This window comes from Hoplias malabaricus, chromosome 2 (assembly GCF_029633855.1).
Source record: "Hoplias malabaricus isolate fHopMal1 chromosome 2, fHopMal1.hap1, whole genome shotgun sequence".
Lineage (NCBI taxonomy): Eukaryota > Metazoa > Chordata > Actinopteri > Characiformes > Erythrinidae > Hoplias > Hoplias malabaricus.
This window is the reverse complement of record NC_089801.1, coordinates 32,788,560-32,799,630: the sequence shown is the minus strand read 5'-3', so window position 1 is coordinate 32,799,630 and position 11,071 is coordinate 32,788,560. Positions and strand designations below refer to the sequence as shown.

The following is an 11,071-nucleotide window of genomic DNA, read 5'->3' as shown; positions in this document are numbered from 1 at the left end:
TCGGGTGCATTAATGTTTGCAGCTATAGTGTTATACGGGCCCGCGATTTTATATATAAAATAGTGTTCTCAATAAAACACCAGCAAGTCTTGCAGCTCAAGTTAAGGAGCCTATAGGAGATGAATCGACGGTTCCCTTTTTTGAGGCAATGGATAAAGTGAGCAGGCCTCAGCACCAGAGCCAACACTAAGGACAGTAGCCCAGTAGGGACTGCGTTTGTAATGCTGAATTTGTAAACACCAAAGCACTCAACTGATGTTTACAAGGCGAGTGGTTGTGTTCCGGTACAATCCAGCTGCTGTGTCTCAGCTGGACGCTTCAATAATTCACACTGTAAAAGAGATCAGTCTTATTTCACCATGCTGCCACTCTGCATGTCGTGTGAGACGAGGACAAGATAACAACGCTCGGAACATGACATGGCCTGTTGACTTACACAGGAGGTAGTATTCGCTCTGAAGAAACAAGGGTACAGTAAGTAGATTAGAGCTATTATCTTTCTTTTGTCTATCAGAATGCCTCCACAGCACTCGGTCACACTTTAAAAGCTATTGGTTGAAGCCCTTGAGACTCTATAAAAGGTCCGGTTCTGTAAAGTGCACAAGACGTAACAAAAACTTTGACATGGTGCAGTGCAGTTGGGATCTAATAGGCAAACAGCACTGCACCATTTCACTTGCTTCATTAAATCTATATCACTATAATGTGACACTTACGGTGGCTCTGGGAGTCAACTCCTCCATTTTGATTATGGCAGCAAACCACAAGGGACCATCTTTTACCCGCGTTACCTTGAATGAACCACGTTGAACTCTTCCAGCACGTCCCTCCTTGTCATTCCATATTTACTGTGTGTACCCACTCAGTTAAGATAAGCATTTAAAAGATGCTACTGTATTTCCTCAGTGCTGTAATTTAATGCCTAAGATGCTAGGGAGGAACAATGGAGGCCTAATAAAGTTATTATTCAGGCCATGGATCAATATGAGTCATCACAAAACACGACTTGAAGCCATTATCTGAAAGAGGTAACTTGTGAATTAGGGGAAGTGGTAAACTGAGAGACTGCTGGCATGAATAAAGAGTGTGTCTCTATGTTCGGTATCGTCTCAAAACAAAGCCATCTGCTCTGGAGAAACAACAAATAATAAAAATATATCAAAAGGAAGAAAGGTTCAAAGGTCCTTGGGCAATCAATGCGCCTCCGCAGAGGGGATGCGGCTCATTTTTGTAAATTATCTTGGTTGAAGCTCACACTGAATGTCTCACATGCCGTCTGATGGAGAGACAGGGCTTTTGGAGAGATTCTGTAACAAAATTTGTGACAGTTAATATTTTTGACCTGATTGCCATCTTCTCTCCTGTTAGGTGTGTATCAAATATATATACTATCCCACTACAAACTCTCACAGTGAAGTTGAACATCTGAAACAAAATGTTCTGGTGAAGATATATTATGTGTATTAGAATTTTTTTGTGTATCATAAAATCGTAAATAGTAACTGTTGTGTAGTGTTAAAAATGACAACAATCGTTTTATTTATTCATTCATTATCTGTAAGCGCTTATCCAGTTCAGGGTCGCAGTGGGTCCAGAGCCTACCTGGAATCATTGAGCGCAAGGTGGAGGGGGTGCCAGTCCTTCACAGGGCAACACAGACACACCTACAGTCTCCAATCCACCTACCAACGTGTGTTTTTGGACTGTGGGAGGAAACCCACGCAGACACAGGGAGAACACACCAACTCCTCACAGACAGTCACCCGGAGCAGGAATCGAACCCACAACCTCCAGGTCCCTGGAGCTGTGTGACTGCGACACTACCTGCTGCACCACCGTGCCGCCCTCGTTTTATTCAACAATTAAAAAAAAAACAAATACTAAGTAGTTTGAAAATGGCAAGAGTGGGGTATTTATTGATCACTGCATTCATTTTGAGCTCCATTAAAGAAGGATGTAAGCGATCGTAAACAGTATTGATACTTAATTTTTAACTTATATTTTGCTGAATAAATTGACAATTGTCATTTTTAATACAACAGTTACCATATCATGACAAAACATTGGGAGAATGTTAACATTTTTAATCACAATTACACAACAAAAACACTTTAACTATTATAATATTTTCAAATTTAGCCACAGTGTATCAGCATTACATGCCATGTCCATCAAAAACCATGATTCGTTTTTGTTGTATGAGGACCTGAAAATGAAGATTTGATCATGCAGGTCCCCGTCATTTTATAAGTACAGACACTGTGGTCAGTCATACTTGTCTTAACAGCAGGTAGGTCACACTCACAAAGAGAGAGATCTTTGGAGAGAGAGCTGGGCATCTTTGGCAGTCGTATTTTATGACATTAGTTATGCATATTGTAGTGGGGAGAAATATGACGGAGTGGAATCTTTGAAATGTGGCTTAAAAATATGCCACTTTTTACCCAAAAGAGGCTCTGTTCAATTACAGTTTGCCTGCAAAAGTATGGATGTGGTTTGGTCTTAGGATGCTGCAGTCACAGTAGACATGACCTCAAAGGCTGCCAGGAGGTGTCACTGTGGTGTGAGACCTCGGGGCACAGCAAACCTGGGATGGAAGCAGCAGCCTATTCATTGAGTGTGGAATTTTCACCATCAACCGGTTCGTTTTAATGTGCATGTTCTAATAGAGCAATGATTCAATGATATAAACCTTGATCATTTCATCTGCTTTATAGGAAATATATCATGTAATATATGGAGAATTCCGTTTTATAAGAGCCATGTTACACTAAATATGAATTTAGATTTCGTTTTTTAATTAATATTATTATTGTTATTCATGATTTAATTAGTTCGCCTAGCTTTTATTTTAATCAGGAAAATATCTAAAAACATTCTTTCCGCTTTTGTGGACAGACCAGCAGCAGACGCTTGAGGTAGAATAACACACACATTTCTAATGCACAGATTTGAATGGTGAGATCATACTCTTCAGCCCTAGACTAACCTTAGCTTTAACTCATCCACCAAATCAGCCGTTTGACAATTAGAAGAAAGATAATAGTCCTTAATTGTATGAAATGACTGTATTAACGGATCCTGCCGAATGACTCCGTTTAATAGCACACCTTCAACGGCATTACACTTTAAATCTATTGATGACGATTGCTTTTATCTCATATGATGCTACGAGCTTGGATTTAAAAGATTCAGAGTTTTCTCCCTGATGGAAATCTTTGAAATCATCTTTAATATCTCATATCAAGCCAAAAGCCTACAGGCTCCTGTGCCCTTGATATAAAGCTGCAGCAGGACTGAAGCCCTTTGGTGGTCTTTGTGGGCGTAAATACATGTGATCTCCACGCGTAGGCGAACAAATCCACGGGAATTAAGATTCCTACAGACAGAAAAATAACACAAAGCACTCAGCGCAGTAAACTTTTTACCGTCTTACAGCTTAGAGGAAGGATGAGTAAATAAATGAACGGCGGGAGGCTAGTGGTTTCAGCGGGCTGAGTCACGTGACAATCTCGGTTGCTAACTCTCTCTCTCTCTCTCTCTGTGTGTGAGGAGATTTTTTGAGAGCCGGCACTTGGAAGAAACGTTGAAGTGTCGCCCCGTTTAGGGCAGAAAAGGCGCTCTCTGCAGCGGAGAGAGAGATTAACTGTATTAGTAGGCGAAGCAGACCAGTTTTCCAGCGTTTAAAAAAGCTGAAAAGTGAATTATTTCCACTGAGCTTCGCACTGAAGACGAACTGCTGCTGGTGCTTTCGCACCTTTCTCTGAGAGAAGCGAGGGACGAAACGGTTTAGGATTAGCGTTAGCTCAGAAACACGGTCTCTGGAAGAGGACACTTCTTACAGATAAAACACAGGCTGGTAGGAGTCCCGATACAAGAACAAGTTGGAAAAGGAGGGAAATAAGGTGTCAGTTTGTGAAACAGCGGCTGCTGTAAGGCTTGTTTCGAGTTCTGAGGGACCTCCGCTGTTTTAAATCCAGATTTATGCGGGAGTTTTATCTGGGAGGACCGTTGTGGCGAACGTGTTTCTACGCGCTGTTGGATCTTGGACAACTTTGTGCCGGACTATCATTTTTAAAGCTCTGTGAACTGCGTCGCCTTCATACTGAGGCTACACGACAAAAACTTGCCATTTTGTGCAGCCCTTTTTTTGACATGGTGTGTTTTCGTAACGCTACCCGGCGTCTGTTGCTCTGCGAAGCCTTGTGAGCGTGGAGGGGGATTGTGGTGAAGTACGCTAGCGAGCTAGCTCTATTTACCTCAGGGCTGCGCGGGAAAACGGTGGTCGCGCGACCAAACGTACTCCCACAGTGTCTCTGTCGCCGTGCTCGCGTTTTTCGCGTCGGTTGAACCTGCTGGTGCTGCGGTTACATTCTGAACTTGGCCGCCGGATGGAGACGGGTACATCCCGCGGTGTTGTGGATTATGTGAAGCGGGCGCATGGTTAAGAGACGCGTGGGAAACGAGAGCTCCTCGGTGCTTATAACTTTTTTCCCCCCGCCGCAGGCTCTCTCTCTCTCTGTGTGAGTCTTTATCTCCACCTCCGGTCGTGGAGAGTTATTTGGCAACTGCCATTTCGCCTCTTCACCTTTCTTTTCTGCGGGTTTGCCACGGTCCGTAATGGACGTTGAAGCCTCCGGCGAAGTTCCCACCACCGTTATATTGAGGTGATTTTGTTATTCTTCTCGCTTGGAAAAACAGTGCGGGACGGAAGACCCCAGAAACCCAGCGGGTCGCAGGATAACAGTTTTTGTGGAGCGGATCAGTCGGCCGCTTAGAGTTGTTTTCGGAACGAAAACAAGGGATTTACTGGGGAACTACGATGTCATTTGTACGCTCTTGCTTGGGAACTCTGCTGCTGCTATGTACCTTCATTTCAGACGGTAGGTCGACGTCTCTACGTCTAAATTGTCTTATGATAATTGCAACCAAAAATCTCGAGTAAATACCCGTTTAGAAATATGACTGCAACAATTCTGTCCTGATTGGGAATTCCAAACACACACACACACACACACACACACACGAAGAGCTTGAAGCTGCAGTTTTAGCCAGGGGTGGAATGACTTCTTGGTCGCCGCAAATGTTTGGTTTACAGAAATGCCAACAGCGTGCAGCCTGTGATCAGCTGGTTCCAGTGCGGAGGTAAGTTCGGTTCCGTTCGGATGTGGTGACTACGGTCGGTGCCGTGGACGCAGCGCATTCTCTTCACACGTTCAAGCGCAGCGACTCCCCACAAGGTGGGAGCAGGACCGTGTGAAGGGCTGCTGCTCTGTCGGAGGAGACGCACACCACTGCCACACGCACCAGGACTCCCCCAACACCCTTTTGATTTACAGTTAATTAAAAAAGCGTTAAACGAGAGAGGGTCACGCTTAACGTTTCTATACCCGTCCCAACGTTTTTGTGTTTACTTTGATAAACTTAGTTTCAAACTGTAATGCTTAATGTGTGTGCCTTATAATCCAGTCTGTTACTTTCATTCATTCATTCATGTGTTTACTTGTTTCTGATTTACACTTCATCCCACAGAGTTCACAAGCGTTTTTGTACATGCCCCAGTATTTTAGGAGGCTGGGTTATTTATTGATTTTCTCTAAAGTTGTCTATGTAATAATTATAAGTGATTCATTTAATATGGTTTCAGTTGTTTATAGTTTGAAGCTCGTTTGGCCTAATGCTTGTGGAAGTTTAGACTTTTATTTATTAATTTGTTCATGAAACGTAACGTTTTTAACAGTCACCAATGTTGCAAATCATGACTTCTTTTGGGGCACTTGGTTTTCCTGCCCACTTTTTGAATTTAATAAAATTTTTTATTTATAGTTTGGATGGGTGGGTGGAATGCAGAAAATGAGAATAGGATTCACATCATAATTTGTTGATACATATGCGCTGGAGTGAAAATCTCTATCATGCTAATGATGAATTATCCCCATGTCACCCGTGTATAATGGTCTTGTTAACTAATTCAGTTCCCTCGTGTTGTCTTCGGTTTTTGACAAATAATGCAGTGTTTGTCACAGATATTGTAAGGTATGAAATCTGAGACTATTTTCGGAGTAGGCTTTTTGGGAAGTGTCTTGATTGTGTTGACATTGACAGTTTTAGTCTTGGTCATTGTCACTCATTTGGTCAAAGTCCCAGGTAGCCCTTTTCTGCTGATACACACTATGCACTGCGGTAGTTGTTTTAATAAGTGTCGGAGGAGACAATTTTTTTTATTATTATTATTTTTTTAATTATTTGTCTAGATCATGGTCACCTATTCAGCTCGCTCAGAATACATCTGCCTACCAGTTGACATCTCATTTACATCGCGGTTCAGTAGCACAAAGAAATAAGAGCTGCCCACGCACATGCTCTTTGATATACATTGTCTAATACAAAGGCTGTAGCAGCAAACGTTCAGAGACACCTTGTGCAACTGATGAAAGTTATTACTGTACCTCTCTGCTGTGAATTTGAATAGATTTTCTATAATTAGACCCTAGAATATGGCTCTCTTATTTGACCTGGAAAATTCACCCTGTTCTTTACAAACTGGCTATGGCATTGTTACATCTTTCTGAACTTTTTGGCCTCCCAATTAGGTCACAGATCTTTCTCAGCTGAAACACCCTCCGAAATAACATGTCACAGTCAAAATTCTGGCTTATAAAATATGCCCTATCGTGTTCCACTTGACGGTCACTGACACTGGGGATGATGTGGCTTTGAACTGTTCTCTTGAAGTCTCCTTCAATTCCATCCCTTAGCTGACATTTTCCTCTGAAACCATAGAAGAACAAAAAAGAGCTTTATTGGGGGGAGCAACATCTCTCTTCCTCCCTAAAGGGAATTGTCAGATGACTGTTGTGTGTGTGTATCAGGCTCTGGCTGATTTGAAAGGCATCATAAATAAGATTACAAGAGAATGATGGTTAAATATGAACCTGGCATTCTGATTGGGTGTCAGCCAGGATACTGATTAATTATTATTATTAATTATTAATTATTAATTAATTATAGATATATATTTCTAGAAAATAATATATATTTTGTAATTTATTCCTCTTTTAGAATGACAATAGTTGATGCAGCTGTGCTTGTAAATATATAATACATATAAACATTTCAGTATCATATTTTGGCCAATTAGAAAACAGCAAAATGTCAAAGTAGAGTTCAAAATAATTCTAAATTGTTCCACTCACTCCTAGGAATGATATTGACTAAGCTTTGTCCTTGCCCACTGGTGCATGGTTCAAACATCTGTCACCGGAGTTGGGCATATGTTACAGGAATGTCTTAAACATTTTGTTGAATATCTCCCTCTCTCCCTCTCTCTCTCTCTCCCTCTGTGTGTGTGTGTGCAGACAGCAGCTTTTGCCCATTCCCAGTGTTGGCTAAATGGAAGTAAGGCCTTCCTTCACAGGCTTTGCTATGGAATGGTGTCATCTGTAGTGTGATGGAGCCCCATCCATGATTTTTAATTTGAGATGGAGTTGCATTTATAACTCATCATCTAACACCAATGTTATTATGATCAGATACTTAAAGAAATGCGTACTGACTTCTAATGCAAATCCTTCCTGTTCTTGGCCACAGAGATGTTCTGAGGGAGGACGTAAATGATGTGGGTTACTGTCAGGTTTTTCTACAATGCAACTTTTATTTTAAGCAGTTGAGTTAATAGTATCTCAACCTATATTTAAAAAAACAAATGTGGATTAAATGATGTGTTAGTAGCTATAACACACGTACACCACACAAGTCGTCCTGTTGGCCTCATATTCCGCAAGCATCCACAGCCAAGTCCCTTTTTGCCACCTAGGTTTGATATTCATGGAGTGCAATATTAGTGCTTCTTTACACACACACACACACACACACACATACATACAAAGGTAAAAAACAATCCAAAAATACACAGTTCTCTACTTATTTAGCATGCTAACTCATAAATATCACGAGATGGCATGCACTTTCTGCTCCTGATTTAGCATGGAATGAAATGGAAAACGAAACTGGAACCAGGCTAGTGCATCGGCAACAGCGCATATCGGTATGGAATGGCCTTAAGAACAATTTGCATTGCAGTTGAAAAGAGGCCAAGTAGTGAGCAGGCAGTACTCATTCACCGAAGAACCCATGGTATCACGGGTCAAGAAGAACCATCCCCTCTTTAAGCAGTACAAGCAGCAACAATCAGGGTTGACTCACTCATCATTCTTGCTTATTATGTCATATGTCAGGTGCTGTCCGGTTCAAGCATGCATGCCTAGACAAAGATAAGGATTCTCCATGTGGCGCCATTTGTAATCCAGGCAGCTTTTATACGTGCTTGATGCTAATGCAATGAGACAGTAAATTGGGCCGGCACATGCACATCTCCTCCACTTTCAGTAATGACAGGCTTTTGGAGTGACAGACAGGCACCAGCCGAATAGATCAAGACAGGAGTAAACATTGAAACATCAACAAACCTGAGACGACTTGTGCTCTCTAGGGACGACTTGTTTGTTAATCCGCCTGCCGTTGCACCCGTGCCGCGCTCCCAGCTTTAACTTTCTGAGCTGCTTTTCCTCCCCTTCCGCAAAACCAAATCATCTGGTAAGGAATAGCTTTGTTGTGTTCTTAGTGTTCCCAACCAGAAGACACGGCATTTGTGCTCAGCATCACAGAGCTCCGCTGTTATGATTGTAAGACCACCTCTAGGGTGGCTATTCCTTCATGACAACTGAGACTGTAAATGTGCCTGACAGTCCTCCTAATTGAGCTGACGTTTTATTTTTTCACTTGTCAATTCTGTCACTGGACCCTTACGTAGATCCTGACAGTTAAGGGCTATATTGAGCAGGAACTTGTTTGCTTGTGGTCTGAAAACTGGAAGCGGTTTAGACATTCCCTCCCCAAAAAACACAGTGCCCTTACATTTTGTAAATTTTAATACCTATGAAATGAATGGTGTCTGGTATTCTCTTAAAGCACCCCATTAACCTCAGCCATGGCTCTAAACATTAAATGATATTGCAGCGGTAAACTTTAAGTTGTTTCCTTCATGTTTTACTGATGTAACATTGATCAGGTTATAAGAAGGCTACAGACTGACCACAACTATTTATGCCTGTTCTACTGTAAATGCCTGCAGTACAATTTGAGATTGTAATAATGCAGTTTACTGGTGGGATTAGATTTTCTTGTGAAAGTGGGAAAATGTAACTATTACTGGAGTATGTCCTGTGATAGTGATAGTAGTCCTGTCTGAATCTAATAATTTAAGTCATTTTTTCAGAGTGTGTGCTCCTGCTTTAGAAAAGATCCCAGTGCCTTTTACCTATTTTACTGGTCATTTTACAATAACCCCAGGTTATATTAATCCATTGCTAATTGACATGAGTGAATATTCCATCAGAGCTTATGATTCATAAAGTAAGACTTACCCAAATTGTTTTGTGGTTCTGCTTGTGACTGTCAATTTCAGAACAATTTATCTCCAACAGAAAGACCAAAATAAATAAATAAAATAACTATTGTAATATAGGTTCAGTGAATGTGAATGGAATGTACATTTTCATAAATCCAGTGGATAATTCCTGAGCAGAATTATTTCATAGAGATTAATGCGCTGGAGGAATGCATTGGAGGTTTTTTTTTTCTCTCCCCTCTCCCCCATTTTTCTTTGGCGACACAAACAGCAGCATCAAGTTATGGAGCACAAGCGGGAGATCACGGAGCAATAACGTAATGGCATTAGGATGTGCTTGCTGCGGCATTGTGCATGCTGCCCCTGATTTGCAGTGAAAGGCATCTTTGTGGAGCACTGGTTCTTGTAGATGTAGCGTGACTGGAGACCCCCCACTACAGGCTCAAGGGCTTAATGGCATTTCTTCTGAAAGCACACACACACACATACACACAAGTTGTTTACATGCACTGCACATTGCCCTTTGAAAAGGAGACCTTTCTAATCACAATTGCTGCAATTCCCAAGTATGCCGGGATGAATGCACGTGCTAGCGTTCTTTCACATCAGCAGAAAGTGGGCCTAATGGCTTTAGATGGGTGTACTCTAGCGTCATTAAAATGTCCTCCCTTTGAGTTTTAAGTTGACCTCACGTCACGCAAGATAAATTGGCTCTCCGCAGGCATCTTGTCTGACCCATCTGTCTACCCATCAAGCCTGGGAGAGAAATGGTGAGCTGTGGTGAGCCCTCATACTGCATTGTTTTTGGTACCCACTACGCACACCATTACAGCTAAGTGTATCTCGAAAGTTCACGAGAATAGAACTCCAGGAACTGTTGTGGACAGCTTTCGGATAAACTGAGCGGTACATCCCAGTGACTAGTATGGATTGTTGACATCTAGCAGATTATTTTTGGATGTTCTTTGCCTTTTCAGAATGTCTTTAATAAGTCTAGTTGTGATGAAATGGCTGACTCAGGAGGCTCTAACCTTTATTTTTTTTTGTTCTTGTTTCCACTCCAGCACTGTACCCCCTCCAGCAGCGCGGGATTAGTATCTTGACAAAAGAGATGCTTATTAATAAGAAACTTGTCTTTAGCTGCGGGAAGATGATAAAAGCAGATGAGAGATTTTTTGTTAGTCTGCAAAATCTCTGTGAGGCTAGTAATTAGGGAGAGCAGGAGAGTTTGCCAGAATGCGAACACAAATAGGTTAGCTTTGAAAAAAAAATGTCTCCTCATTTTTGGAGTAGAACTATCATTGTCTTCCTCAACTTCAAAGGTAGATCTGCTTTATAGTCTATAGTTGTCATAAAGTAAGGGCATTAACATCTGTCGTGCTGTGAATCAGGTTTTCTGATCAGAATTAAGGTAAACCACATAAACCACTGAAAACCACAAAGGAGAGAGAAAGCATAAATAATGGTTGACCAGTGCCTAGTCAGTATTATGGAACTGCTGCAGCATGTGCAAGGAATAGAATAGAAAAACATGCAAGGAGTAGAAAAGGTGCAAGTACATATCTGCTGCACTGTTAAAGGCAATGTGGGTGATTCTAGAAAATGACTGTTCTCACAGCAAAACAACCTCCCCCTCCACCTCGTTTTTCATTCACGTGTTTT

The 11,071-nt window shown here is 41.6% G+C and overlaps 1 protein-coding gene across 1 annotated transcript in view; it reads left to right on the top strand.

The window, feature by feature from the left end:
- The first annotated feature begins 3,560 nt into the window (after positions 1 to 3,560).
- Positions 3,561 to 11,071, top strand: part of tmem132e (transmembrane protein 132E) — a 293,081-nt gene continuing 285,570 nt past the window's right edge. The window contains exon 1 of the mRNA XM_066660166.1: positions 3,561 to 4,883. Within this exon, the coding sequence (XP_066516263.1) occupies positions 4,823 to 4,883 (61 nt within the window). The 5' untranslated portion in view covers positions 3,561 to 4,822. The remainder of the gene's footprint in view (positions 4,884 to 11,071) is intronic.